General features: G+C 56.0%; 1 protein-coding gene across 1 annotated transcript in view; it reads left to right on the top strand.

Annotated features, from left to right (window-relative positions):
- GRM4 (glutamate metabotropic receptor 4) overlaps positions 1-27,599 on the top strand; it is a 125,686-nt gene that overhangs the window by 41,690 nt on the left and 56,397 nt on the right. Inside the window, exon 3 of the mRNA XM_030929449.1 lies at positions 14,523-14,739. Coding sequence (XP_030785309.1) covers positions 14,523-14,739 — 217 coding nt within the window. The remainder of the gene's footprint in view (positions 1-14,522; positions 14,740-27,599) is intronic.

Raw genomic sequence — 27,599 nt, 5'->3', positions numbered from 1 at the left:
GCATCTTCCTTCCGAGCTGGTTTTTGGCCCCCCTCCCAGGGGTCAGGCTCCCTTTCCCCAGTGGAAGCCCCCAGAGCCCCAGGAGGGCCTTCTTTCTGCCAGCCTGGGGCTGCCAGCCTGGCCCTGGCCTGGCTGTGATATAAATTATGGGGAAAGATGGTGATGTGACTTTTATTGGCTCATGTGTTCAATAATGGTAATACATCCCATTATATCATATTATATTAATATAGCGCAATATATTACACACAGCACTGCACATTAACTTGACTCGAGAGCACACTGGGCAGACACCATGGTTAATTTTCTCAGCCTAGCCACGCCCCGTTGCCGGCACTCAGTGCTCCTGGTGATGCGGTCATCAGGACATGGGGTGCAGTTACGGACACCCCAGGCGCCACACTGAGGTTTTCCCAGACCCACCCCTGCCTGTGTGAGGATTGTCGGCTTTTGGAGAAGGGGCTTTCGGATATTGTTTCTCCCACCTTGTGGAGGCCCCTCTGTCCTTACCCGTGAGTGCAGCAGTGGTCATCTAATTAAGCCCCCATTGAACAGATGCAGAAACTGAGGCTCATAGATGTGAAGTGGTGCCCAAGGGATGTGGTGGGGAAAGACCTGCAACAGGGACTCTCAGCTCCCCATCCGGGCTGCTTCCTGGGTGCGGGGATGGTGTAGGCAAAGGGCAAGAGGCTGGGAATGGACACGCAGTGTGTGCCAGGTGGGGAGGGAGCAGGGGGTGAGAGGGCTCAGGGGCTGGGGCCAGACAGACCTGGGTTCAAATCTCATTTTGCCACTTGCTGTGTCATCCTGTTTCCATGTATTCTTGGGCCTCCGTTTCCTCATCTGAAAAATGAAGGTAATAAGTAGTGTTCGCTTCATGGGATTATTGTGTGAGGGAGAAGTGAATAATCCACATGAAGTGCTTGGCACAGAGTAGGTGCTCGTTAGCCGACAGTCCTGTTATGATGACATGAACACTCCAGTAGCCTCGTGCTGCTGCGGCCTCCCACCCACTGGCAAGGATGCCTGGCCCTGGCCTAGCCCGCTCCGTGTCCCCAGCCCTGGGGAAGCCCGCCCTGCCCCACCCTCAGCCTGGCCCCTTTGGGTCCCGCAGCCTCCCTGGGCTGCTCCCAGCTCTCCCTGCCCCTTGGACATTTGGGTGTGACCTAGGGTCAGCATTGCCTGTGTCCTGGCCCACAGACAGCACCGTGGCACAGAGGAAGCCCGGCTTGCCATTGGGTGGGCCTGTGTGTGAGCCCGGGCACGTTCCTCAGCTTCGGAGGGGCAGCTTCTCATCTGAGGATTGGGCTCCAGCTTCCTACCTTGGGGCCGTGGTGAGGGTTACCAAGCGAGGCTGTGCATGAGCCTCTGCCGCACCTCCTGTGTGTGAGAGAGGTGCATGGCTGGCTCTGAACGTCTGGGCCAATTCCTCCCCTCTCCCCAGGCTTCTGTAACACCCATTCTCCCTCGGGACCCTCGCAGTGCCTGACACATGCCAGTCTCTCACCATGGTGCCTGTGGACAGATGAGGAGACTGAGGCTCACAAAGGAGGTGACTTGCCCAAGGTCACCCAGCGAGGCAGCTTCTTACCTCTGAAAGTTGGACTTTGAGCCCTCCTTGGAAAAGGGGGCATGGCTGTGCCCCTTGGGGCTCCTGGATGGGCCTCTGCCCTGCCCACCTGGGCTCCTCCTGGCCTCCCCCGACAGATCACTGTTGACAAGGTTACCGAGTCAGCATGTAAAACCTGCAAACGTGAGTGTAATTTATTGATCTACATTTCGCCTATAAAATAGAACAAGTGCTGATTTGAGGATCGCGTTTGCTCTCCCTCGTCCGCCACCTCCGCCCGCTCTCTGGCTCTCTCGGGCGCTCTTATCTGCGGCCCTGCCTCTGAGCCTGCATCGAGCCGCCTCCTTTGTCAGCCCCACCCAGGCTCTCCACTCCATGCCTCTATTCTTCTCCAGCTTCCATGGCTTATCGGGACCCTCTTTTTTCCTGGGCTCCTAAGAAAACATAATGTTTAAAAGGGTGAGACAAGGGACTGAATAAAGCGCTTTCTGGGGAAATATTTGTTCAAAGGCCTGTTGCCTGCGTCTGTCTGGTTCTCTCCTGGAAAACATAATTCTGAACAGGCCTGGAAATTAATCCAAGTGTCCGCTTGTTCTCCTGATAAGAGGCTTGGCAGAACCCGGGGATGGGGAGACAGAGGTGTCATGGGGCAGCTTCCCAGCATTTGCTTCTGGGGGTGTCAGTGGGGGACACAGTATGACAGGTCCCAGGAGGTGAGGGATGCCAGAGGGAGGGTCCTGCCTGAACCCAAGAGGGAGGAAGGAGACCTCAGAGCACCTTCTGTGTGCTGGGCACTGCCGTGGGTGGCCCACTTACTGCAGAGTGACGCCACTGGCTTGCCCAGGTGCAGCGTCAGACCATGTGAGAATTGGAGCTGCTGACCAGCTCTGTGACCTTGGCAAGGCCCTGAGGCTTTGGGCCTCGGCTTCCTCACCGGCTGAAGGCACTTCAGCACTGAGGTGCTTGTCTCATGGGCTGGCTGTGCAGAGGGAATGAGGTGTCCCCTTTTTTCAATGAACGCCTGTCCTGTGCCAGGTGTCTGAAGACACAGTGGGGGAATAACATGAAGCCCCAGGCTGATGTTTTGGAGGGAGATGGATACTAAATGAATTAAGTAAGGAAATATAGTGTGTTAGTAGGTGATCATTGTGCAGAAAATCAGAGCAGAGGAGGTGAAGGTGGGGTGCAGGGGAGGGAGGTGGGATTGGTCAGGGAAGGCCTGCCTGAGAAGAAGACATTTGAGCAAAGTCTTGACGTGAGGGATGAGAGGGGGCGAGCCACATGCATATCTGGGGGAAGAGCATTCAGGCAGCGGAACAGCCAGTGCAAAGGCCCTGAGGCTAAGTGTGCTTGGAGAGTTCGAGGCACAGTAAGGAGGCTGGCGTGACTGGAGCTGAGTCAGTGAGGCCAAGCTGGGAGTGGTTGGAGATGAGATCAGAGGTGTTGAGCATGAAAATGCTTTGTTAAAATGTTGCGGGTAATTCTGACGGACTGCTCTGAGCTGAGCCGTAAAGGGCATTTTATTAGCACCTGGCAGGGGCTCCCAAAGGAAGGCTGGTGTGTGAATTTTGCAGGAAGCGGGGAGGCCTGTTATTGCTCCTGTCCCCTGCACACCTTAAATGCCCCAGTCCTTCCCGCTGGCTGCAAGATGGTGCAAACTCTTCCCAAGCTATTTCCCCATGATGGTGCCAAGAGAAAAAAGAGGACCCTTGGGACTTCAGGGCCATGCTGTGGGGGTGGAGGACAGGTAAGGATCCTAGTGAGGGACCCTGACCTGGCCACTAGGCACAGGTGGCAGTGGTGGTCCACAAGTCCTGGCCATACCCCTGGCCTCCGCGAGAGAAGTCAGGGGCCACGAGATCACTCTCTGGCAGCCTCGTGTGGGGTTGGTGATCCTAATTAAAAGTTCAGATGCAAAAGGCTTGATGATGGAATTTCTAATTAAATCAATTTCATCTCTTCTGGGAGACAGGTTTGCATATAATAAGCATGAAATTGATAATTATGTATAGAAACTAGCTATTGCTCAAAGCAGAGCCATTTTACACAACTTTCCAGGGCTCCTGCCCGATGTTTTGTGTTGAAGATGAGTGGGCCACTTCAGCCCTTAATTTGACAGCCAGGAGTGGAGGTGGGGGCTCAGCAAGGAGAGGAAGCAGGGCTAGTCTCCCGGCTGCTGCCCTGAGGATCCTGCCCCACAAGATGGGGGCGGCCTTCTCACTAGAGGCTGCAGCGTCACCCTCAGATTCACAGTGTATGTGTGTAGATGTTGCATGTGTGTGTGCAAATGCATATGCATGTGTAGGCTCACCGTGTACAGAGGAGACAGGTTTTACCTGACAGTTAGCAGCATGGAGTCTGCAGCTAGTCCGAGTTCAAATCCTGGCTCAGCCACTCAATAGCTGTGTGAGCTTGGGCAAGTGACTTAACATCTCTGTACCTCAGTTTTAGAAAAATGGGGAGAATAAGAAGGCCCACCTCATAGTGCTATTATTAGATTGAAGGTGTTAGGGTGCATGAAGCTACTTAGGACGGTTCTTGGCACATAGTAAGCACCCGATAAGTGTTAGCTCTCATGATGATGAGGATTGCATGTATGCGTGTGAATTTAATTCAATACAATTCTGCCCAAACCAGCCTGTGATGAGTGTGAACTTGACACATCCAGGGCCTTGAGGTGGAGATAAATAAGAGTCATTCCCAGCTCTCCCAGAGCTGGAGCCTAATGTTTACCATTCCTTGGGTCTGTCAGCATAGGCGAGGTGATGCTGCCATAACAAACAACCCTCAAAGCTCCGTGGCTTAAAATAGCATCAGCTTAACTCTTGCTGTGTTCTCTGGGGGTTGGCTAGGCACTCTGCTCCGGGACCCAGGCTGGGCTGGAACATTGCTCAGGGACCCATTGCTTACAGTAGCAGAGGAAATGTATACCCTGTAGGTCTCAGGACTGCAGTTCAGTGCTGTGGGACAGAAGCGATGGGCATGCTCTGCTCTCAGCTCATTGTCCACAACTTTTCAGGTGGCCCCAAGAAGGCAGAGATCTTGAAATGCTTGGCTGATGGCTCTTGCCCAGCACCCAGCATGAGTTCTGTGTGTATTCATTCACTATCGATTGTCTCTCCCACTCGGATGTCAGTTCCAGGAAGGCAGGGATCATGCAGAGTACTCAGTGGGTGCTCAGTAAACCTGGTCAAGTGAGTGAATTAATGAATGAGCAGACAGAGCTTTGGAGGAGCGTGGGTGGATTCTGGGAGAGTGTATGGGGGGAGGCTGGTGGCCACAGGAGCAGCTGAGGCAAAGGGACCGCATGGGCCTCATGGCCAGTTCTACTGTCTTTGATGATAGTGCCTGCAGCCTAGGACACTCTGACGTGCACTCTCCATCACAGAGGGGAAACTGCAGGTCACGGTGTGATAGGAAGGGGGCTGTATCGTGGGGGGCATAGGTTACAGGGGCAGAGAAGGGCCAGAGCAACCCTGGAACTGGGCAGAAGGGCGGTCCATCTCCAGGCCGGGGGGAGGAGCAGAGCAAGGGAGGCCAAGGGCCCTGGGGTGGCAACTGCAGCTTCCTCAGCTACCAGGAAAAAGGCCGAGTCCGGGCTGGTCCAGGGTGGGCCCTCGCAGACTGATCAGTTGCACTGGGGCATAGGCCGGCCGGCCAGGGCCAGACAGGGGCACAGGGTCAGGTCCCAAGTGACTGGATGCTCAGGGCAGGAGTTGGCAGCTGGTCTGCGTCCACAGAGCAGAGGAATTGATCTGATTAATGAGGGCATCAAGTCCTGAGGTGAGTGCCTAGGCAGGCCTGATTCGAATTCCTGGAGGGTCTGTGGGGAAGGGGCTGGTGTTCCCCAGATGGCTCTGGCGGGTGTCAGGGAAGGTGGCATTGAAGGGGAAGGGCCCCAGTGTGTGTCCTTGGAGGAGTTGCTGGGGTAAGGACAGATAGTCTCCCGATCTGGGGCCTATCCTGCTACTTCCAAAGACCACCCAGTTGTGACCACTCAGTCCTCTGCCCAGGTGCCCCCCGCCATTTCCTAGCCTAGGCCTTGTTCTTTGGTCACTGGGGTCAGGACAGCTCCATGGAGGGCATGGGTGTGTGAGGCCTCCATGGGGCTGTCCCAAGCTGTCTGGGTTACTCTAACCTTCTGCTCCTGAACCCAGTGGTGTGCATCAGCGATGGGCCTGGTCAGGGCTGAAGGCTGGGGACAGCTGGCAGTCCTCTCCGTGTGCTGGCCCCACCCTACTCCCTCTGCTGCCTCCCTGTATCCCCTGCTGGTCCCCACTCTCTCTGTGACCACATATAATTGATCCCCAATGCTGTGAGTCTCCCGCAAAGTGCCTGCCACCCACCTCCCCTCCACCCCAAAGCCCCTATCCCAGATCAGGCAGCGTCAGCTACAGTCTGCAGTGCACTCCCCGCCTCCTCCTGGACTGCCAGGCCTGCCTCTCTAGACTCTTCCCCTGCAGGCTGAGGGCCATTCTGACCACCTGTACCCCTGCCCAGGCTCCCTCCACAGCTCCCCTGGCTCCCAGGAAAGTCCCGCCCTCCTTAGCAGGGCCTGGGAAGCCCCTGTGGCTGGGCCTCTGTGCACAGCCAGCCTGGCCCCCAGGTCCTGCCATTGTTCCCCTCACCCTGTGGCTCTTCCCTTGCCCGTGGGAGATTGGGGGGGAATCTTTGTTCTCCCAGCCACAAGTCTGACTCCCCCAACTAGGCTGATTCTCTGAGTGTTATTTAAATTTGTGTCCCCAGCACCTGGCCAGAGGGATGCTCAGGTGCTCTGTGAAGGGGAGCCCTACTGAGTGTGCAGGTGAGACCCGCTCCCAGCCTGCAGATGGAGGGAGGAAGGAAAGGGCAGCTGGCAACCCCTCCTCTTGCACCTCTGGCCGCCCCGCCCCAATCTCTGCAGCTAAGGCCCTGTGGGGGAGGCTGCACCACTCAGGCCCCGGAGGAGTCAGGGTGGGGGATGTTGCAGGCAAGGCCCTTGGAAGCTGGCACTCTCCTCCTCTTTCTCTGAACCACACGTTCCTGTCCACCACAGCTTTCATGTACCTAAAAGCATCACTAGCTTTTATCTGTGAAGCAAACAGCTGATGCTGAGAGCCTGGCGGTGGAGGGCCTAAAGCAGCCAGGATCAGAAGGGCAAGGAGCATGCAGCCAAGCCTGGGGCTTGTGCCGGCCTGCGCAGGCTCCCCTGCTCCCTGGGCGATAGGGGCTGTGCCGGCCAGGTGGGGATCTTAAGGTCTGCCTAGGTCTTGGCTGGGCCTAGGCTGGTGGCCAGAGGTGGCTGCACGATCCCAGACTCAATCTGTGGTGGCGTGGCCTGGCCTGTGGGTGGGACAGAAAAAGCAGAGTCAGCAGGTAGGGTGGGGCAGAGCTGGAGGCCTGCAGGGTGTGCCCAGGAGGGTGGAAACAGGGGCCCGAGCAGCTCAGTCGGCACCTTGTTTCTGACATCTCCTGATGGCGATACTCAGAGGACACTGTCATCTTTCCAGGCCTCAGCTTCCTCATCTACAAAATGGGCACAATGATCCTAGCCCTGCCTTTCTCTCTAATAAGAATATCTAGCATTCGCCCAGGGCCCCCATGCGCCCGGTCTGTTCTAAGCACTTTTTGTGTATTTGCTGATGCAGTCCTTTCTGTTGTGATTGTGATGACTTTATGGGGAGGAAACTGAGGCCCAGAGAGTTCACTGGATTGCCTAAGGTTGCACAGTTGGATAGTGAAGCTGGGTCACAGCCCCAGGCAGGGTGGCTCTGATGGGTGCTGGACACTTACATGCTGTGCCAAGCATTACGGCAGAGGAGGAAAGGCAAGGTGCTTTTAACAGAAAAGGTCACAGGAAGAGGAGTGTGGGTTTTGTCAGGTAGCCCCTGGGGTGTCTGTGGTGATGGCCCTGGACATCTGGTCACTTGACTTGGGGCATACGAGGCCTTGTGGGGGTTGTGGTGGGGATTTCAATCCTAACTGAGTCGAACAGTCTTGAACAAAGCTCCAGCCTTCAGAGACCCTGAGTACTGTGCTCCGGGTGGGCACTGAGACGCTGGACACATTCCCTGCCCTCCAGCATCCTTGTTCCACCTTTGGATGGCGTGGGATGTGGACCAGTTGCCCTCAGTGGATTTTCAGATGCTGCGGTTCTGGGAACCAGTTACCCAGAGCTGGAGCTGTGGCGTTCTGGGTCACTGCCTGTGTGCTAGCCGGTATCAGCATGCCTGGGCTGGTTGTGTGAGGCTGCTGGCTGGGCCTGGGGCAGCCCGAGGGCAGATCCAGGCACTAAACACATGTGTGTGCCTGGATACACACATGCACACATGCTCACACACACAGGCATGCACACATGTTCACACACAGGCATACACACATGCTCACACACACAGGCATGCACACATGCTCACACACACAGGCATGCACCATGATCACACACACACACATACAGGCATGCACCCTGATTTCACACACACACACAGGCATGCACCATGATCACACACACACAGGCATACACACAGGCTCACACACACAGGCATGCACACACACAAGCACGCACACATGCTCACACACATAGGCATGCACCATGATCACACACACACACACACACAGGCATGCATCATGATCTCACACACACACACAGGCATGCGCCATGATCACACACACACACAGGCATACACACATGCTCACACACACAGGCATGCACCATGATCACATACACACAGGCATACACACATGCTCACACACAGGCATGCACACACGCTAACACACACAGGCATGCACCATGATCACATACACATACACACACACGGCATGCACCATGATCTCACACACACAGGCATGCACCATGATCTCACACACACACACACACACACACACACAGGCATGCACCATGATCACATACACATACACACACAGGCATGCACCATGATCTCACACACACACACACACACACAGGCATGCACCATGATCACATACACATACACACACAGGCATGCACCATGATCTCACACACACACACACACACAGGCATGCACCATGATCACACACACACACACACACAGGCATGCACCATGATCACATACACACACACACACACACAGGCATGCACCATGATCTCACACACACACACACACACACAGGCATGCACCATGATCTCACACACACACACACACAGGCATGCACCATGATCTCACACACACACACACACACAGGCATGCACCATGATCTCACACACACACACACACACAGGCATGCACCATGATCTCACACACACACACACACACAGGCATGCACACATGGCCTTTGCACTGGCTGCTCCCTTGGCCTGAAACACCTTGGCCTCAAATACCCCTCCCTGCTGGGGTCCTGACAAAGACATCGCCCTGTAACCGGGGTCTCTCCTGGCCACTCTGCAACACTCAACTGTTCCTTTCCTTTCTTTTTTTTCCTCACTCCTTATCCCCATCTAACAGACTCAGAAGCTTATGATGCACCTCTGCATGACCTGCCTTCGTCTGGATTGGAGCCCACTGAAGGCAGTTGTCCATAGTCCATCCCCAGCCCTCAGAACTATGCCTGGAGGCCGTGGGTGCTCCATGCCTCTTTGTAGGAGGAATACATGAATGAATGTGCAGGGCACCCATGTGCTCAGGACACATGCTATAGCCCATGCGCCCACGTGCATGTGTGTATGCGCGCACACACACTCAGATGTACTTGAAATCCATCTTCATTGTTGCTTAAGTTCGGAAGCAGCTTTTGTCTTTCCTCATGTGGCATGGACCTCCTTGTCACTCTAGAAGCCAGAGACAGGGGAAGAGGGAGAGAGGTTTCTTCATGCATCCTCCCACCCCTCAGTCACTCACCCCTTACCTCAGCCGAGGCTCTCCTGGGTGGCGGCTGCAGGCACACTGTGTGTCACTCCAGGGGGCCGTACAACCTACCCCTCATCAGGGGGCCCAGACGGTGGAGCACTTTTTGCACAAACACTTTCTGCCATCTCTGCTGGTGTCTCCCAGGATGCAGTGGGTATTGACTAGTGTTTGGGGGTGGGAAGAATCTAGTTCACCTCTGCATCTCTCCATGTGGCCTTGCCTGCACAGGGTGGGGTACTTAGAAGGCCTGTTGAATTGATGAGTAGGCAGAGAACAGTAACACAAGGAGGACATGCCTGGTGCCCTTGGAGCGGCCGCATTCAGTGCTGTGGAAGGCTAGGCCCCCTCTGAAGGATGAGGGCTCAGGGAGGGCTGCCTGGAGGAGGTGACATTTGAGTTGGGCCTTGATGAGCAGGGGGATTTGGATGTGGGAGATGAGGTCATGGGCTCTGGGGACAGAGGAAGATAGACAAAGAGGAAGGAGAAAGGGACAGACAGAGGGACCTAGAGCAGGATGCCTGTACTTGGTCGGGGGCTGCTGGAATCTGAGTTCTGACTCTTGCCCCATGAGGGTGTGACACAAGCTGCTTCGTCCCCAGCACCTGGAACAGTGCCCAGTGTACAGTAGGTGCTCAATGTGTTGGGTGAGGGAAGCAAAGGAGGCAGAGGGATGGAGCAGCTGGCACCGGGGCTGGTACCGCTGTCTCCCTCCCCTCCTGCTGCTGCTGTTGGGAGAGGAGAGGAGCGTTCTCTGAGGAGAATGTAAATTGCATGTCCCCCTCCTGCTTGGGCTGGGCTGCGGAGACAGTGGGAGTTGAAGAGACGTCAGAGCCCCACATGGGCCAGGTTGTCACAGCCACCTGCTTAGACGCAGACATGGCTCCCTGCCTGCCTGTGGCGGCCCCGACACCTCCTGCCCCCCATCCCTCCACTCCAGTTTGGGGTAAGAGAGCCTTGGAGAGCCCGATAGCATTCCCAGGATGTCCATGTGACAATGACAATGACAACAATGAGACTATGGAGAGAGCGTGTGATGGGAGGAGGCCGGAAGAGAGGGAGAGTCCTAGGAGGTACAGTCAGAGAGAGGCAAGAGAAGGCGATTGCTGCCAGAGGAAGTTTAGCGGAGGAATGGCAGCTCCTCTAAGAGCTGACCCTCAGTGCTCACCGCCTGCCAGGTGCTGTTCTGAGTGCTTTGCCTGAATTCCTTCATGTGACCCTCACAGCCGTAGGAGACAGCTATTGTAATTATTCCCATTGTGCAGCTGAAGAAACTAAGGCCAGGGGAGGTGAAGTAACTTGCCCAAGTTTTTTTTCAGCTGGTGAGAGGCAGAGCTGGAATTTGAGTTTAAGCAGTGTAGCTCCCCAAATTCTGCTTGAAACTGTCTCCCTAGGAAGTGTGGGAGGGGCTGGAGCTGAGGATGGAGGCGGTGGGGAGAGCAGACAGGAGAGGCTGGCAGGTGGACACATCACAGGAGGCTGGCTTATCCCCAGGATCCTGTTCAGGAGCCTGATTCCCTCACCCGCGTCTCAGGGTTGGGTTCTTGTTCCAGTGTCTCAGGAATTATTGGGGGAAGGTCAGGGGCCCCTCCTGGGCTCTTGAAATCAGGGGCCTGGGGCTCTTCTGCAGGCTGACATGCGTATCCTACAGGAGCACATGCTTGGCCTCCCACCCTCTGGGGAATGGAGTGTGTGCCGTGGGCTGGGGCCAGTGTGCCAGGGCCCCGCTCTGGATGTGGGCCAGGGTCTGAAGGCTTCTAACGAGATTGGCCCCACAGGGGATGCCCGGACATCCATCTGTCCATCCACTGCTCACCACCTGTGCTGAGCACCACCTGGGCCTAGACAGGAGCTTGGAAGGAGGAATAGGAATGAGTGAGAAGGAGCCACTTTATCTGGGGGGTCCTCTGTTTCCATCTGCTGCATGCTGTGAGGCCTGGGTTGAGCAAGTCCAGACACCTGAGTGGGCCTCCTTCCCTCTCCTGGGAGCCAAGGCCTGGTGGGAGGAAACACCAGAGGTAGGGACAAGCTTCTGATCAGGAGGGGCGTGGAGGCAGGCAGGTGATGATCGCTCCTGGCTGAGGCCCAGCAGAGGCGAGGGAGAGAGGTAAACAAAACACTTTTCTCTCAGGGACCTCCCCCCAACAAAGCACTAACCTCCCCTGCACAGTGTGAAGAGTGCAAAGGCTGAGAAACTGCTTTAAAACACAAGATTTCTTAAAAACAAACCAGCCATGACTCGAATACCATTTTCAGACCTCAAAAATAACAACCTTAAAGTGAATTAAAAAATATTCAGTCAGAGCTCACATTTTAGAGGGTGCTGTTTTTATGCTAAGTGTTCTCCAAGGCGGAGAGGACTGGGCTAGTTTTCAGTCACTGCTGACAGAGCAGGTGAGGGGACACATAGATTCAGGTATATTCGAGCGTGGTTTGCTTTCCAAATGGGTGGAAGATGTGCATGGTTCCACACTGGAAACCTACAAAGGGTAGAAGGTGAAAGGTCCCTGCCCGATCCTGTCTCAGGCCACTTGCTTTCCTCCCCTGAGGCAATGCACGTGTTTTGTTTCAGAGCAGCGAGTATGCACTTCCCCTTTCACACAGTAAACAGCTTCCACCTGCATGTTGCCTCCTTATTGCTGTTATTTTTACCCCACAATATCTTGGAGACCCACCCAGAGCGGTGCCTGGAAATCAGCCTCGTTCCTTTTCACAGCTGTGTAATATTCCTTATCTGGCTGGAACTTCTTTAAACAATCCCCTCTTGATGGACATACAGGTTGTTTCCAAAGTTTTACTGTTACAAACAGTGCCAGTGGATAATGTAGTACATGCCATTTTATAAAGACCACAAGAGCTACAGTGAGGGGGTTTGGGAGTTAACCCTTGTTCTGCTTAGAACCCTAAGGTTCTCTCCTGTCTGCTCTCCCCACAGCCTCCCTCCACAGCTCCTCCCACACTTCCTAGGGAGACAGTTTCAAGCAGAATTTGGGGAGCTACACTGCTTAAACTCAAATCCCAGCTCTGCCTCTCACCAGCTGAAAAAAAACTTGGGCAAGTTACTTCACCTCCCCTGGCCTCAGTTTCCTCAGCTGCACAATGGGAATAATTACAATAGCTGTCTCCTAAGGCTGTGAAGGTCACATGAGGGAATTCAGGCAAAGCACTCAGAACTTAGGGTTTCTAACGCTTGCTTAGAAACCTTGCTTAGAAAAATCCAAAAAACCAGTTAACTGTTTCCCCTACCCACATCCTCACCCGTGAGGGCCTCAGAGGTTTGGGCTTTTCCCACAGCGGAGGCGGACAGTGAGCCATCTGGGCCATGCTTTTGGCAGTGGGCATTCTCAGGGGAGGGTGGACCCTCCCTGCCCCCAGTCAACTTCCTTATTGTCATTTGTCCGTTTATTAAGAGGCTATGGGGCCTACGACGCGTTGACTCTCCCCATCCTGCTCTGCTCCGGCCACACAGGCCCCTTGCTTGGCCACCCACACACCAAGCTCATTCCACAGGGACCTGCTGTTCCCTGGGCTCCGATACCTTCCTATCCTTGCTCATGCTGGCTCTGCTTGGCTGTCGCCTCCCCAGAGAGGCCTTTCCTGGCATTGCCACCTGCCATCCTGATGTCCCACCCCCTTATGCCCCTCTGTGAGGCCCCATGGCTGTGGAGAATGGTCCCGGTACTTGTTAGCTGGCTTGCTTCTCTCCTCCCACCAGAAGGAAGCTCCGTGAGTGTTTTATTCACTGCTGTCCTCAGCACTCGGGATATCAGAGGTGCTCAGTAAAGTCTTCGTTGAAGTGAACAGAGTTGAATGTTGGGATATTGAGGTGGGGCTTCTAGGCTGGCAGAAGCTCTGCCCTGTCCTGAGGAGGGGAGCTGACTGGTCTGGGAGGTGGTCCCGGGGATAGGGACACACTAGGCTTTAGCCAAGTGGGCAACCACTTGCCAGGAGCACCCCCAACCCTCCTGTCCCGGGAACATTTCCCCACCCACGGTTGCCACTGGGCCTGAAGTCCTGGCCACAGGTTTCTTGGCCGGGATTGAATCTGAGTGATTGCTTAGGGGCATAAAATCTTAGTTTTGATGCCAGCCGGGATCAATATGGATTCCCCACCCCCGTCCCCCTGGACAACTGAGTGGGCAGAGGGCACACAGGAAGAAGGAGTGTCCCTGTGGGCCAAGCGGGGAGTGGAGACCACAGGCCCTGACCCGCCGGGAGAGCAGAGCAGTGGGTGGGGCCCTGGAGGGGAGGGGTGGAGAGGAGGGACCATACCTCTCCCTGTCCTGGGGATGGTTGGGTGTATCTACAGGAGGCAGGGGGTCTGAGTCTCATCCCTGCCTGGGGAGGGTCCAGGTGAGGCCTGTGGAGGCAGGAAGATGCTCTGTGACTAGAAAGCCCTGGGGCTGGGGCAGGGCCCTGGGTCAGCTCTGCCTTGGAGAGGTTGTGGGACCTGGCAGGGTGGTGACTCTCTGGGCTCAGTGTCCCCAGCTGCAGAGAGAAGGGACTTCTTGAAGCCCACCCTGCTAGCTTCCTGGGCTTCCATCCTTGGGGGTGGAGTGGGGGTCGGGGGAGCTGGAATCGAGGCTCCATCTCCTCTGAGCAGGGCACGAGGAAGGAGGCTGAGCTGGCAGAGAGGTGTGGGGACAGGGTCTGCTGGGTCCTGACCAGAGGGGCTGCCTGGGGACATGGGATGGGCTACATGACCCCTCAGGGCCCCTCCTAACACCCAAATCCCCAGGCTGAATCATCTCATGTATGTGGGGATTTTCCCTGGGCTGGGATCTTTGAGCTCTTTGTGTAAATTGAGGCAGCCAGAGGCTCCCAGGATGTATGTGTGTGTGGTGTATGTACGTGTGTATGTGTGTGTGTGTGTGTGTGTGTGTGTGTGTACCTGTGTGTGGTTGGAGTGTCTTTGGGGACCCCAGGGAGGCCGGTTGGGAGACTTTCTGGAGGAGGAGGCAGTGCCCATGGGGAGGCGTGGGCTGTGGTGGTCCCAAAGCTGTGGGGACCAGAGGGAGGTTGGTGTGTAGGGGAGTGGGGCTGGCACGGCGGGGTGGGGGCAGCCGCCACCCTCAGCAGCCCCTTTCGCCCCTCAGATACCCCAGATCAGCTACGCCTCCACCGCGCCAGACCTGAGCGACAACAGCCGCTACGACTTCTTCTCCCGCGTGGTACCCTCGGACACGTACCAGGCCCAGGCCATGGTGGACATCGTCCGTGCCCTCAAGTGGAACTACGTGTCCACGGTGGCCTCGGAGGGCAGCTATGGCGAGAGCGGTGTGGAGGCCTTCATCCAGAAGTCCCGTGAGGATGGTGAGTCAAGCGCCTGGCTGCAGGGTCATGCCGGGCTTGGGGGCATGTGACTGACCCACCGAGAGCACCCAGCCGGGGCCTGATGCGGCCTCTGACTGCCTGGCTGTTGCCAGGTGGGCCTTGTCCTCCTCTTTGAGCACTGCGGTTTGGCCCATGGCCTCACTGGGCTCTGCATGACTCCTGTGCACGGCAGGTATGAGGCCTTTGCAGACGTGGGTGTGCAGATGAGGGCACTGTTGGCCTCCCTGGTGCGGGAGCCTGCGGGGTGGCCGCTATCCTCGCAGCAGAGGAAGGGACGGGGTGGGGACGAGGGCCTTGTTTAGAGGGCTGTCAGGGCACTCGGGAGATGGGTGGACAGCCAGGCAGGCTCTCAGAGGAATGAGGAATTTGGAGCCCCTAAAATTGACCTGTCTGTGCTGGGGCTGAGGGGTGAAGGGCCGCGGGTGACCTGTGCTGGTTTGGGCATCAGTGAAGAAGGTGTCCCTGTGGGTGGAGTCTGAGGAAATGGCAAGTATTTATTCTCCTTGAGGTCTTCCCCTCATACCCTGATGCCACCTTCCCCCATGAAGCTTGCTGCATTGCTTTAAATTGCTGTCCTCAGATGCTCTGTGATAAAGCTTTCAGGTGTCCCCAGAGATAAGCGGCTGAGCAATAACAAGGGTTAACCCCTTGGCAGGTGACTCCCACCTAGCAGGGCCCGGGAGCGGGCCCCTGGCTGGGTCTCTGCTTCTGCTGGTGCCCTGGGAGGACTGGCTGCGTGGGCTGCAGCTGTGGGCATCTAGGGGCAGCAGGCAGCCGTGGGCTGGGGGGTCTTCACCTGGGCTGGGGTGAGCCAAGATGGGACGGCTCCTAGGAGGCTGTGGGGCTGAAGGATGGTGCCTGTGACTTCCTCGGGGCCCTGTTGTGGTGTGTGGGGGAAGCGGGGAGGCCCTTCTCCCTCCTGGCAGACCCACTTCCTGCAGAGAGGGCCTGTCTGCCTTGCCCCTGGTCTCTCCCAAGGCCCTACCTCTACACAGCTTGCCAGCGCCTGAGACCTTGGGTGATGGTGTCTGTATATTTATACCCTCATGGCCTCAGCACTCTAATTGCTTTTCCTAAGGACTACAGAGTGTCCAGAGGCTGCCGTTGATAACACCCCGCGGGCATAATGCTGCTATAAATCTCAGATAAGCCCCTTTAATTGTACTGCTGAAGCTGCTTGGGTGCCTCCACCTGGTGGAGGGGGCAGCGGGGCGGTGGGAAGTGGGGCAGTGCTGACTGATGGCTGAGGCTCCAGGCCACTCTGCACTCCGGCAGCCTGGCAGAGGAAAAGGAAGCAGAGGTGAATAGTACTCCACTCCCACCTCCAGGCGGGCTGCCAATAGCACCTAGGGACCCTGGCAGACAGTGTCAGAGCCTCAGAACCCCAGAGCCCAGCCCCTCCCTCGGGCTACCCACATGTCCTTTCCTCCTTTGCTCAGACCCAAGACCTGGCACCTCCCTCTGGATGGCACCTCCTACCCTGCTCTGCTGGTTCCTTTCCTCCTTTGCGGCTTGAACTCTTCCCCAAACCAGCCCCCTGCCTTTTCTGTTCAAGGCATGACCTTTGCAGGATATAGGGACAACGGTATAGGATGGGGGAAGGGATCGAGGGCCCTGAGTTTCTGTGTTCAGTTGTGTCCAGTCCCTGCCCTGAGGGACCTCAAAGCCACCCCCAGTGCTCATGCAGGCCTCCCTCTGTGCCCAGCACCTGCTGTCCTGGGCAGTCCTTTCTGCCCTTCGAGGTAGATGCTGCCTCATCCCCATTTTGCAGGAGAGGAAGTGCAGGCACAGAGAGGCTGAATAATAGCTAGCACCAGGCCACACAGCAAGTAAGAGGTGGAGAAGGGATTTGAACCCAGAAGGGCTGGCTCTGGGACTAGAGGTCTCACCTGTTTCTGGACTCTTGTCTTCTCTGTCTTCTGTCATTTGCGTGCTCACTGAGACCCGCCTGGGCCAGCCCCTGTGCAAGTGCTAGGGTATGACAGGGACACACAGGCATGCCTATGTACACACAGCCTGGAGGGACAGGAGAGGCATGGGATAGGGGTGCAGTCTGGGCATTGTGTTTTGGCTGAAGGTAAGCCTATTGTTTAATTTTTTTAAAATCAACATCTAATCAAGTATTGGGTGGTTAGAAAAAATAAAGTCTACTCAAGATTTTTTAAAAGGACTTCATCATCTAGAAAACTAAAATTTGCTGTTATGCGAAGGCCTTCAGCATGGGGCACTCCTGTCCTGGCAGAGGTGCCCCTCACAGTGCCTGCCACGCCCCATGTACCATCTGCACCTCCCTGAGGGCCTGGCTTCCTGCTTGACTGGGCCTCCCATGTCCCCAAACTTCCAAGGCCACCCCATGCTAGTGTGCAACAGCCTACAGGGGCCTGGCCAGGGCGGCTTAGGCAGCTAGATCTCCTCGCGCAACCCAATAAATGAAATTTGATTTGGAGGAACATCTTTTAGAAGGTGAAAAGAAAGGGAGAGAGAGAGCTGCACTCCAGCTGGCCAAATTGAAATCAGAATTGAGCGGCCGGTAGAAAGAGGCCGCTGTACCTTGTAGCCTAATCCCTGCGAAAGATTAAAGATGTCTTTGGCTGTATATTGTATTGATTCGTCCTCTGAAGTATAAATCATCTGTGAGTTGCTCAGAGGAGCGCCGGGTAGGGGAGTGGCGGGGAGAGCATGCTGGCCAGGCTGGGATGCATGCTGGAATTGTGGTGAGCGAGTCCTAGGTGCCGACTGTGTGCTGGGCTCCGGGTCCTTCAGAGGAGCATGACTATGCCCATTTTATACATGGGGAAATGGAGGCCAGAGGGGGCGGGTCACTTTCCCAAGGCCACAGAGCCAGAACATGGAGGAGCTGGGATGGGAACCTGGCTCTGTCCTTCAGGTAGGGAGCCCATAGGTGGCACCTGGAGTGGCTCAATACTGACTGGGCCTCTGGCACCAGGCCTAAAGGAAGCCCTGGCACTGGCATTCCCCACCTCTACCCTTGTCCACACATGCTCTGGGCAATCCTGTGGCCCTTGACTGAGCCCTGCTTGGGCCAGACACACCCTGTGAGTGTTACAGATCCTGGTAATGACCATGCGGCTAAGTGCAACACCGGTGGGCTAGGTGTTTTGTCCCCATTTTGCAGATGGGAGAACTTAGCCTCAGAGCAGTGATGTGGCTTGCCTAGGGTCACACAGCCAAGTGTCGGAGCAAGACTTGGAGCTAGGGCTGTCAGACCAGGCACTCTACCTATACGCCCTGTCTTCTCCAGCTTGCATTGCAGAAGTGGCGGCAGGTGCATAAGAGGTCAGGCTTCTTCAGGCAGACCTGTGCCCTGGCTCAGACGCTGACTGGCTGTGCGGTCTTGGGAAAGTCATTTCGTCTTTCTGGGCTCAGTTTCTTATCTGTGAAATGGGAATAAAGCAGGGTATAAGAGTAAAATATGCAGCTGGGCACGGTGGCTCACACCTGTAATCCCAGCACTTTGGGAGGCCGAGGCAGGCAGATCACGAGGTCGGGAGTTTGAGACCAGCTTGGCCAACATGGTGAAATGCCGTCTCTACTAAAAATACAAAAATTAGCTGGGCATGGTGGCACGAGCCTGTAATCCCAGCTACTTGGGAGGCTGAGGCAGGAGAATCGCTTGAACCTGGGAGGTGGAGGTTGCAGTGAGCCAAGATCATGCCACTGCACTCCAGCCTGGGTGACAGAGCAAGAATCTGTCTTAAAAAAAAGGAGTGAAATGTGCTCGTGGCACATGCCGGCAGGAGCTCAGGAATGCGCACTGCAGGGTTTGTCAGGGACTGGCTGCCTGGATCCCAGCCCTACCTGGGGCCTGGCTAGCCCTGGGAGGCCTGGGAAGTGCTGGGCCCCGTACTGTGCCCCTAACTGGGGATACAGGGATACAGGTGTGTCCAGGGATGGGGCTAGAGACAAAACTACAGGAGCCCAGCCTAGCTTGGTTCTTAGGGGACGGCTGCTCTGGTGGGGAGAGGACAGCAAGGTGAACTCCAAAGGCAGCTAGGCCAGGACGTGTGTGTGCGTGTGTGTGCGTGTGTGTGTGTGTGTGTGTCTGTGTAGGGGTGCATGTCTGGGAAGTTCTGGTCATGTGACTGGCAGGCCTGCCTTGGTGGGGGTATCTGTAGATAGGGTCTGTGTGTGTGGGGGGGGTGGTTGTCTGTGTGTGTGTATGCGGGCACATGTGGACCTTCTGGCTGCAGCCAGGACTTCCTCCTCCCTGTCAAGGCTGAGGCTGCACCAGGGAAAGGCAAGGAGACTGCCCTTCCCTCCCGGTCTCCTCCGTGGCGTCGCCAGGGAGGGAAAGGCAAGGAGACTGCCCTTCCCTCCCGGTCTCCTCCGCGGCGTCGCCAGGGCTGGATTAGACATGCAGAGCAGGCCCCGCCTGGGCTCTGGAGATAACGCCAGTGAGTCACCGAGGAGGGAGAAAGGCAGGCAGTGGCAAACATGTGGCACAGACGTGGGCACAAATGTGGTAGGCTTTTTTTTTTATTTTTGAGACAGAGTCTCGCCCTGTCACCCAGGCTGGAGTGCTGTGGCGTGATCTCAGCTCACTGCAACCTTCACCTCCCGGATTCAAACGATTCTCCTGCCTCAGCCTCCCAAGTAGCTGGGACTACAGGCATGTGCCACCATGCCTGGCTAATTTTTGTATTTTTAGTAGAGATGGGGTTTCACAATGTTGGCCCGGTTGGTCTTGAACCCCTGATCTCAGGTGATCCACCCGCCTTGGCCTCCTAAAGTGCTGGGATTATAGGCATGAGCCACTGTGCCTTTTTTTTTTTTTTTTTTTTTTTGGAGATGGGGTCTCACCCTCTTGCCCAGGCTGGAGTGCAGTGGTACAGTCACAGCTCACTGGAGCCTCAACCTCCCAGGCTCAAGCAATCCTCCTGTCTCAGCCTCCCAAGTAGTTGGAACCACAAGCATATACCACCATGCTTGGCTAATTTTTTGTAGGGATGGGGTCTCACCATGTTGCCCAGGCTGGCCTCAAACTTCTGGGCTCAAGTGATCCACCCACCTCCGTCTCCCAAAGTGCTGGGATTATAGGCATGAACCACTGCACCTGGCCCAGGCCTGTTTTAAGTGCTTTGCACATATTACCTCATTTAGCTCTCAAGACAGCTCCATTATACCAATGGCTAAACAGAGGCTCAGAGAGGTTAAGTAACTCCCATGAGGCCACACAGCTAGGAAGTGGCAGGGGCAGGATTTGAATCCTGCAGATACTCTCCCTAGCCACTGAACTTACCCTCTGTGGTGCATGGGGCAGGAAGTCCTATCCACGGGGTCACCCAGGAGTTTGTCTCTAGTCCTCTCAGGTAAGTGCGTCTAGCATGTCTGGGTACATCTGTGCTTCAAGGGTGGAAACAAGATGGCCTCTCTGGGTGTGGCAGGAAGGAATGTGGGGGGCTTGGCCTGCTCCTTGGAGGATGTCTCGTTCCTTGAACAGCAGGAAATTCTGAGGCCCTACCTCTTGGCTGTGTTGCTGTGCCCTCCATTGGTATTCCAGAGATGTGGGTGAGTCAAGCTGTTGCTGGATCTGACCTCCAGCTCTGACTCCCAGGGCTGAGCATCAGACTTGTATGTAGATAGCCTCTGTTAGCACAGTGGCATGGCACGGCTGACAGCCCACTGAGGAGACAGTGCTTGGGCAGCAGGAGGCCCGGGCTGGGCAGCTCCTCGTCCAGTGGGCTGTGAGACTCTCTGCATGTGGCGTCCCTGGCTGTAAATGGAGCACCCCATCTATGGAGACTCCACGGGGATGAGGTGAAGATCTGTGCAGCCAGAGCCAAGGGAGCTGGCACCACTTGCATTAAGGGTGCCTGTTCCGCTGCCTCTCCTCACTCTCTGGCCTTGCCCCCTTTTGTGCCTCTCCCTCGCTCTTGCCACACCAACTATCTTGCAGCTCCTCAAATGTTCCAGGCACCAGCCTGCCTCAGGGCCTTTGCATGGGCTGGTTCTCCTGCGGGAAAGCTTCTCTTGCATGTCCACGTGGCCCGCATTCTTGGTGTCTTCAGGTGTCTTCTCGGATGTCTCCCTTCAGAGAGGCCTCTGAACAGCCTATCTGAAACAGCCCCTGCCTCAGTCCTACTCTCCAGTCCCCGTACCCTGCTGTTTTTCTTTATAGCACCAGACTAATACCTTTTTATTTGTTTGTGTATGATCCACCAAAGCAGAGATTTTAATCTGTTTTGTTCTCTGCTGCATCTCCAGCATCTAGCACAGCCCTGGCACATAGTAGTTGCTCAATAAATGTTTGTTGAATGAATGGTTAATTGCAAAATCCAGCCCCCAACTACTCACTTCTTTAGCTCTCTTCCCACCCCTAGACCTGAGAGGTTGCTCTCCCAGCCTACAAAGGGGCAAACTGAGGCTGACAGAGTGTAGGCATTGGGGGTGAGGCCAGGCTAACCTGGGACCTGCACCTCCTGCCCCACTGAGCTCCCTGGCTGTTCCCCTTCCTCTCTCTACTGACTCACTGAGGACAGAAATCCATTTCTGGAGACATAAGGGAGGGAGCAGGAGCTCGGGGCCTGTCAGCAGCTGCGTCAGGTGAACTGTGGGGTGTGCCTCGTGCCATTCCTCACTGCTGGCCTTGGGTGCTTCATCCTGCAGTGCTGCTGCCCTGGGGGGCAGGAAGGGGAAGTGGCTCAGTCCTTCACCAGCTTGAGTCTCCAGCTGGCTGGAGCTTCCTAGATTTATTTTGCCGTGTGCTGTGCCCCATGCCCTCCCTTGCACATAGAGGACCGCAGCATAGCATACGACTCTGTAGAGTGGAGTGTGAGTGAACAGACGACCAGCCCTATTCCCTGGGCATGTTCCAGCCCCGGTGTGAGACAGAGACAGGCTGCAGGCCCTGCTCTCAGGCCCTTTTGTGTGGGCATGAGAGGAGCCATGCACAGCCAGCCCTAGCACCTGCCCTGCACACAGTAGGTGCTCAGCAGAGCCTGCCTGAATAAGTAAAAAAAGGGATGTGGTGATGTGTCCATTGAAGTGAAGACACAAACCCCAGGGCTGCGGGGGCTCCAGCCCAGCCAGGCTGGGCAGGCAAGCAGGGCTTGGAGGAGGTGTATTTGGACAAGAGGAGGAAGGAAAGGGCACGCCAGGTGGGAGAACAGTGGGAACAAAAGCCTGGAAGTGTGAATGAACAGGCAGATGGAAGCGATGAGAGGCCTGGGTTGGAGCTCCTGTGGCCGTGGGGTGGGGAGGGGATAGGGAGCCATTTGAGGTGGGGCCGAGGAGAGTTTCTTTTAGGCCAACGCCGCATGTTGAAATGTTTCGTGCTGGCTTGGCTGACCATCTCCACTTGTCGGGCCCAACTCGCTCAGGGCCCTGAGGGGTCCCCTTGCCATTGAGGCTCAGAGCCAAGGCCCTTCTCCCTGAAGGCGCCCCTCACCTGCCCTGTCCCAAACAGAGCTGAGCTCCTTGGTGGAGCAGGCGGGGGTGGTTTTTCCCTCGAAGGCTCCCCGGGAAGCCCCTTCAGGTGGGCCACAGTGCCTGCTGACCCTTCCCTCTGCCCCTGCCCCACTGACAGCTCCAGAGGCCAGGGAGGGACAGGACCCCGCCTGGCTCTGTGCCCCCCGCCCTCCCTCGCACATAGCAGGGCCTCAGCACACGCTACAGAATGAAGAGTGAGTGAACAGATGACCAGCCCTCTTCCCTGGGCCTCCTCTTACCTGTGACAGGAGTGGGTACAGTGGCCCGCCTCTGAGGTCCAGCTGGCACGGACAGGCTGTGTTCTTGCCCTCCATGGCCTTGGCTCTAGGCATCCTTCATGAGAGCAAAGACCTGTTCCCCACAATTTGGACCCATCCTGAAGACACCCTCAGACACCCACTGAAAACTACTTGTTTAGAATGTGTCTGTCAGAGGAGTGCCGGAAAGGAAGCTTCCCGCAAGGCATAAAGGAGTGGATGTCAGCGCTGACCCCTCAGGGCTTGGCATTTTGGTTCAGGAATGATCAGGGCCAATTGCATGGTGGCAGTGCCTGGAGCATGCAACCTTCCCACCTCATCGGATGAACCATGGTCAAAATGAGCAGGGAGCAGGGGTTTGAGTGGGGGTAGAAGCAGCGAGGGGTGCTGCTCCTGGCTTTAGCCTGTATCTGAGTATCAGATGACTTTTAGCAGCTTCAAAGGGAGAGGCCTCTGGACTGTTCCACCAGCTGCCTCCTGGGACCCAGGGACCCTGCAGCCCAAGGCTGAGCACTCTGCCCTCTGACGTTGTGTTTTCCCAGGACGAGGGGGAGTGGGCCCCACCCTGCAGCCAGAACCTCCCATTCTAACCTATCAACTAGGCCGTTCTAGACCCGAGACCCATCTTGCCTTCCGTTGCCCTTGTACGCCACCTATCACTTTGCTGTGGGTGGAAATTAAGTGGACCTGGCATGGGCGCCCCCTGCCAAGCCATGAGACCCACCACTCGCCAGCTGGGTCTCCTTGCCGGGGCTTGGAGATTGGCAAGGTGTTGTTGTTAATGTGACTGCTCGTGATTGCCAGGTCAGTCTCCGTTCCGTTGTAAAGATGAACCACGCGTTTGTTTGGTGCGCCTCAGGGACTGCGCCTGTCTGCTTGGATTCCTCTGCCACTCTGACCTGTGCAGGGCCTGACGCTTCTGCATTTTGTAAGTTCCCAGGTTGGTGTCGCCTGGCCTGCTGCTTTTCTTTCAGTGCAGCCACTTTTCCTGGCTCCCTCTGCCTGATGCGCTTGTCCAGACGGGGACATGCTCCCGTCTGCATTCGCCTCTAAGCTTGATGGGAATGACAGGAGGAAGACGTCAGATGCTGAGCCCTTTTTCTCTGAATTTGCATCTCTTCCCTCCTGATGGGAAGCAACGTTTTCTTTCACAGCCTCCTTTGTGGAATGTGTTTGAAGATTCCTTTGGGGTTTGAAAAAATTCCCTTTGCTGGTGGCAGCCCCTTTGTGGCTTTGGCCTTCTGAATCCGGTCCTTTTCCCCAATGATGCAGGAGAATAGAGTGGCCAAGAGCCCAGACACTGGGGCAGACGGTGTGGCTTCAAATCTGGCTTTGCCATCATGAGTTGTGCTACCCTAAACAGTCCCCGAGGGGCCCTGTGCCTCAGTTTCCACCTTTGTCAAACAAGGATAGTAATAGTCCTTCCCTTACAGCTTGTTGTGAGGTTAAATGCATGCATAGCTATAAAGCGCTTGCCGGGTGGACCGGGCACTGCACTGCACACTGATGCTCCCGAAGGCATTAGTTGTTTTCCTTCTTAACCAGAGAACAGGAGCGGGGCCGGGGGCCCTGGGCTGGGAGGCGGGCTGAGTTCTGGTCCCGGCTCTTGTCTCTGGGCGGCTATGTGACTTTAGGCTGGTAACCTTCCCTCTCTGAGCCTCAGCTTTATCGACAGCATGCAGCCAACATATCAGGGGACCTCTGAGTCCCCCACGGCACAGGTCTTCACATCCCTCACTGACTTCTCGTGGCTTTCCTGTCTCACTTTGCCACATGGAGGGTCAAGCACCACAGCTGGTCTCTGGCTTCCCGTGTGTCTTGTTTTTGGACCCAGGCAGGAGCCCACAGAGTAGCTACTTCCAAAGCGGCCTGCTGCTCCCTAACTCCTCTGGCCTCTGATTTTTTTTTGATATTTTTGACAAATCTCTCAACTGGAACCCCATTTTCTTCAAGCTCATTTTCTTCTGTTGTTTCTTTCTCCTCACTGAGCCTCTTCACTCAGAGCACACTGGGGTCTGTCCCCCAGGCTCCCACTGGACAGGGACCCTTCCAGTTTCTTCCCTTGGCTAAAGGGCAAGTGGTGAAGGCTGCTGCCCTGCTCACCCCTGCTTGGGTTTGGGCCTTGACCTTCAGGAAAGCATCTTCACCTGTTTGCTGACCCTGGCCTTCTGCCTGCTTTCCTGGCTGGGGTGGGGTTCCTGGAACTCCAGGTCCCCACTCTGAGCTCCTTGGAGATGTGGCTGAGATAAGCTCCATCTGCCTTTTCCTCTGCGTCTCTGGAGGGACCTGTGAACCCACCATTTCCTTCCCTGTCTCACGTTCGCCACCCAGCACTTCCCACCTCAGGCCTACATGGGCCTACCAAGTGCCCTGGGGCGGGGTGGGAATGTCCAGCAGCGTAAGTCCCAGTCTCAGCCCCACCCTCCACCACTATGTGACCCTACACGATTCACTTCTCCCTGAGCCTCCGGTTTTTCATTTGTAAGACCAAAAACGAACTGTGTGCCTTCCTCAGTGGGCTCATGTATGTGGGCATGAATGGTATATGCGGATATTTCTGCCTTGATATTCCATGTTGCCCAACCTGGTCCCTCTTCCTTCTTCCCAGAGCCTTTGAGCCTGAACAGACTCAGCCTCCCATGCCAGCGTCACAGCCAGCCTGGCCTGGCCTGTGGACAGACCCCTGAGACTCCTTGTGTGTAATAAACACATTTTGAGGCCATGTTCACAAACTATCATGACAGACGCTGCTCCCCGGCCCCAGCCCCAGCCCCTGCACAGAAACCCTGAGCATTGTCCCCACTTTAGAGGAGGTGACTGCAGCCCAGGGTGCCCAGGGGCTTGCCTGGGCCCTCCCAGCTTGTCAGGGCAGAGCTGGGGTTTGTAGCCAGTTCTGCATGACTCCGAAACTGGCCCTTGCTCTGGAGCTCGAAGGTGGGAAGATGGAGTCCTCCTTTTAAGTGGGGAATTTGGTTCCCTTCATCTGGCCTTCCCAGGGAAGCACTGGTGGGCTTGTCAGATGGGCAGGCCTCAGAAGGCCCTGCCCCACGGAGGCCAGCAGCTCTAGGGCTAGGGAGGAAAGAGGTAGGGATGGGGGCAGGGTAATCTCCAAGGGTCCCTGGTTTCCCCACCTGGTGTGAAGCTTGGAAGACCTTGGCATGGTAAGTGTGTGTGTGTGTGTGTGTGTGTGTGTGTGTGTGTGTGTGTGTGTATGTGAGAGAGAGAGAGAGACAGACAGACAGAGAGAGAGAGAAGAGAGAAGTGGGCCAGGAGCCCTCAAGTCACATGTGACTCCCGCGTGACCATGTATGAGCTGTGAGGGTCCCATTCTGAAAGTGGTCTGGGAGGGCTGGATCCCCTGGCAGCCACTCCTCTGTTGCTGGCTCCCCTCATGCCTCTGGGACTTTCAGGGACTCAGAAGGTGGGACCCCGGCCTCCCAATCCCACAGACCTGCCCCAGGGGTATGGCTGGTGAGGAGGGGCGTGGTCATTTTTTCCTTCTGCCCTCCAGCCTTTGCATCCCTTTCCTCCACAGTAATTCATTCATCTGCAGAATGAATATTTATTGAGCACTGACTGTATGCCAGGCATTGGACCAGGACATTGGGGTATGGCCATGGACTAAGCAGATGAAGCTCCTGGCCTTCTGGGGCTCACACTTGGGGAGAGGGCAGGAGGAACTTGCAGTGAATAAGCAAACACATCACTGTATAATTATAATTTGAGATACCAGCTGTGAAAGATGCTGCTCTGAAGAGGAACAAAGCAGTATAAGTGGACAGAGAGGGGCAAGTAGGGGAGACTCTTCCCTGCAAGGTTGACGGACTTTCGGTCCTCACCCTGGCTTTCTGCAGGGGTGACTTTTGGCAGATCCCCAGCTGCAGCAAGGGCATTAGCCAGGTGGAGATCTGTGGGAAGAGGGCCCCAGGAAGGGGAACTGGCATGTGCAAAGACCCTGAGGTGGTGCCTGCCCGGCATTTGGAGAATAACCAGGAGGCAGGGGCAGAATGAGTAAGGCAGGGAGACACACGGGCAGAGGAGGGCAAATTGCATGGGGCTCTGGGGGGCCCTGTGAGGACTTTGGCTTTTGTACTGGGTGAGCTGGGGGCCGTTGGAGGGTCAGGAGCAGAGGAGGGTGGCGATCCCTCTGGCTGTTGTGCAGGGAATAGAGTGGGACCCTGGGCCAGTGTAGAGGCCACTGTAGTCCAGGCAAGAGGTGACAATGGCCTGGACCAGGGGTGGGAGTGGTGAGAAGGGACAGATTTGGGGTATATTTGAGGTCTGGGCCCACCGGCCTTGCTTCTGGGTTGCCTGTGGCCAGAGGGCTGGAGGGTGAGGGGTCGCCAGGCCAGGCACAGCACTCCTGGCTTCAGTACCATGGATAGTGAGTCTGCCCCAAGGTCAGCTGCTTGGGAAGTCCTGGTTGGCTCCTGCCCAACCAAGGGCCCCTTTCTGGGCCAGTCTTATGGATGCTGAGTGGGTCTTCATCTGTGAAGTTCAGTCCCTTCCCCTTGGTTTTGTTACCAGTTTCTTTTTTAGCTATACATGTTTATTTCTGGGCACTGCTGTGAATTCTTTTTGGGACAAGGCAGGTCTGAATGTGACAATGAAGCTGGGATGAGAGGTTTGGAGCAGTTGTCTCCAAAAATCTCTTGTGTCTCTGGCTAAACTGTTGTTGCAGGGAGGGGAAGGCCAGGCAGGATTGGGGGAGGGGAGGCTGCCTTGAGGAGCAGTGATGGGAGAGACCTCCACGGGAGGTGGGCCTGTCCCAGGGTGGTGGGAGGCTGTCCTGCCTGTGCCTCCCTTCTGAGAATCAGGAGGGGCAGCCTTCCCAAAAGAGCAGCAGGTGACGTGAGTCAGGTGGGCTGGCCCTGGCAGAGAGTGCTTTCCCCGGCCTGCCGGACTTGCCTTGTGTCCATGGACGAGCCACTGTTCCTCATGAGCTCTTGGTTTCTCCACCTGTAATATGGGTACAGCTGTATTCCAACTTCGCTGGTTATTGTAAGAATTACAGAGATAGGGATTAGCCAACAGAAAGGCCTAGTGAGAGCTGGAGGGAGTGAGGGGCTACCTCTGAGGCCTCAGACCCAGGGGAGTACCTGGGCCTCTTCCTGGTGGGGTTCTCCCAGCCTC

The sequence above is a fragment of the Rhinopithecus roxellana genome, chromosome 4, assembly GCF_007565055.1.
Source record: "Rhinopithecus roxellana isolate Shanxi Qingling chromosome 4, ASM756505v1, whole genome shotgun sequence".
Classification (NCBI taxonomy): domain Eukaryota; kingdom Metazoa; phylum Chordata; class Mammalia; order Primates; family Cercopithecidae; genus Rhinopithecus; species Rhinopithecus roxellana.
Note: the sequence above shows the minus strand (reverse complement) of the source record. Positions and strands in the feature narration are given on the sequence as shown.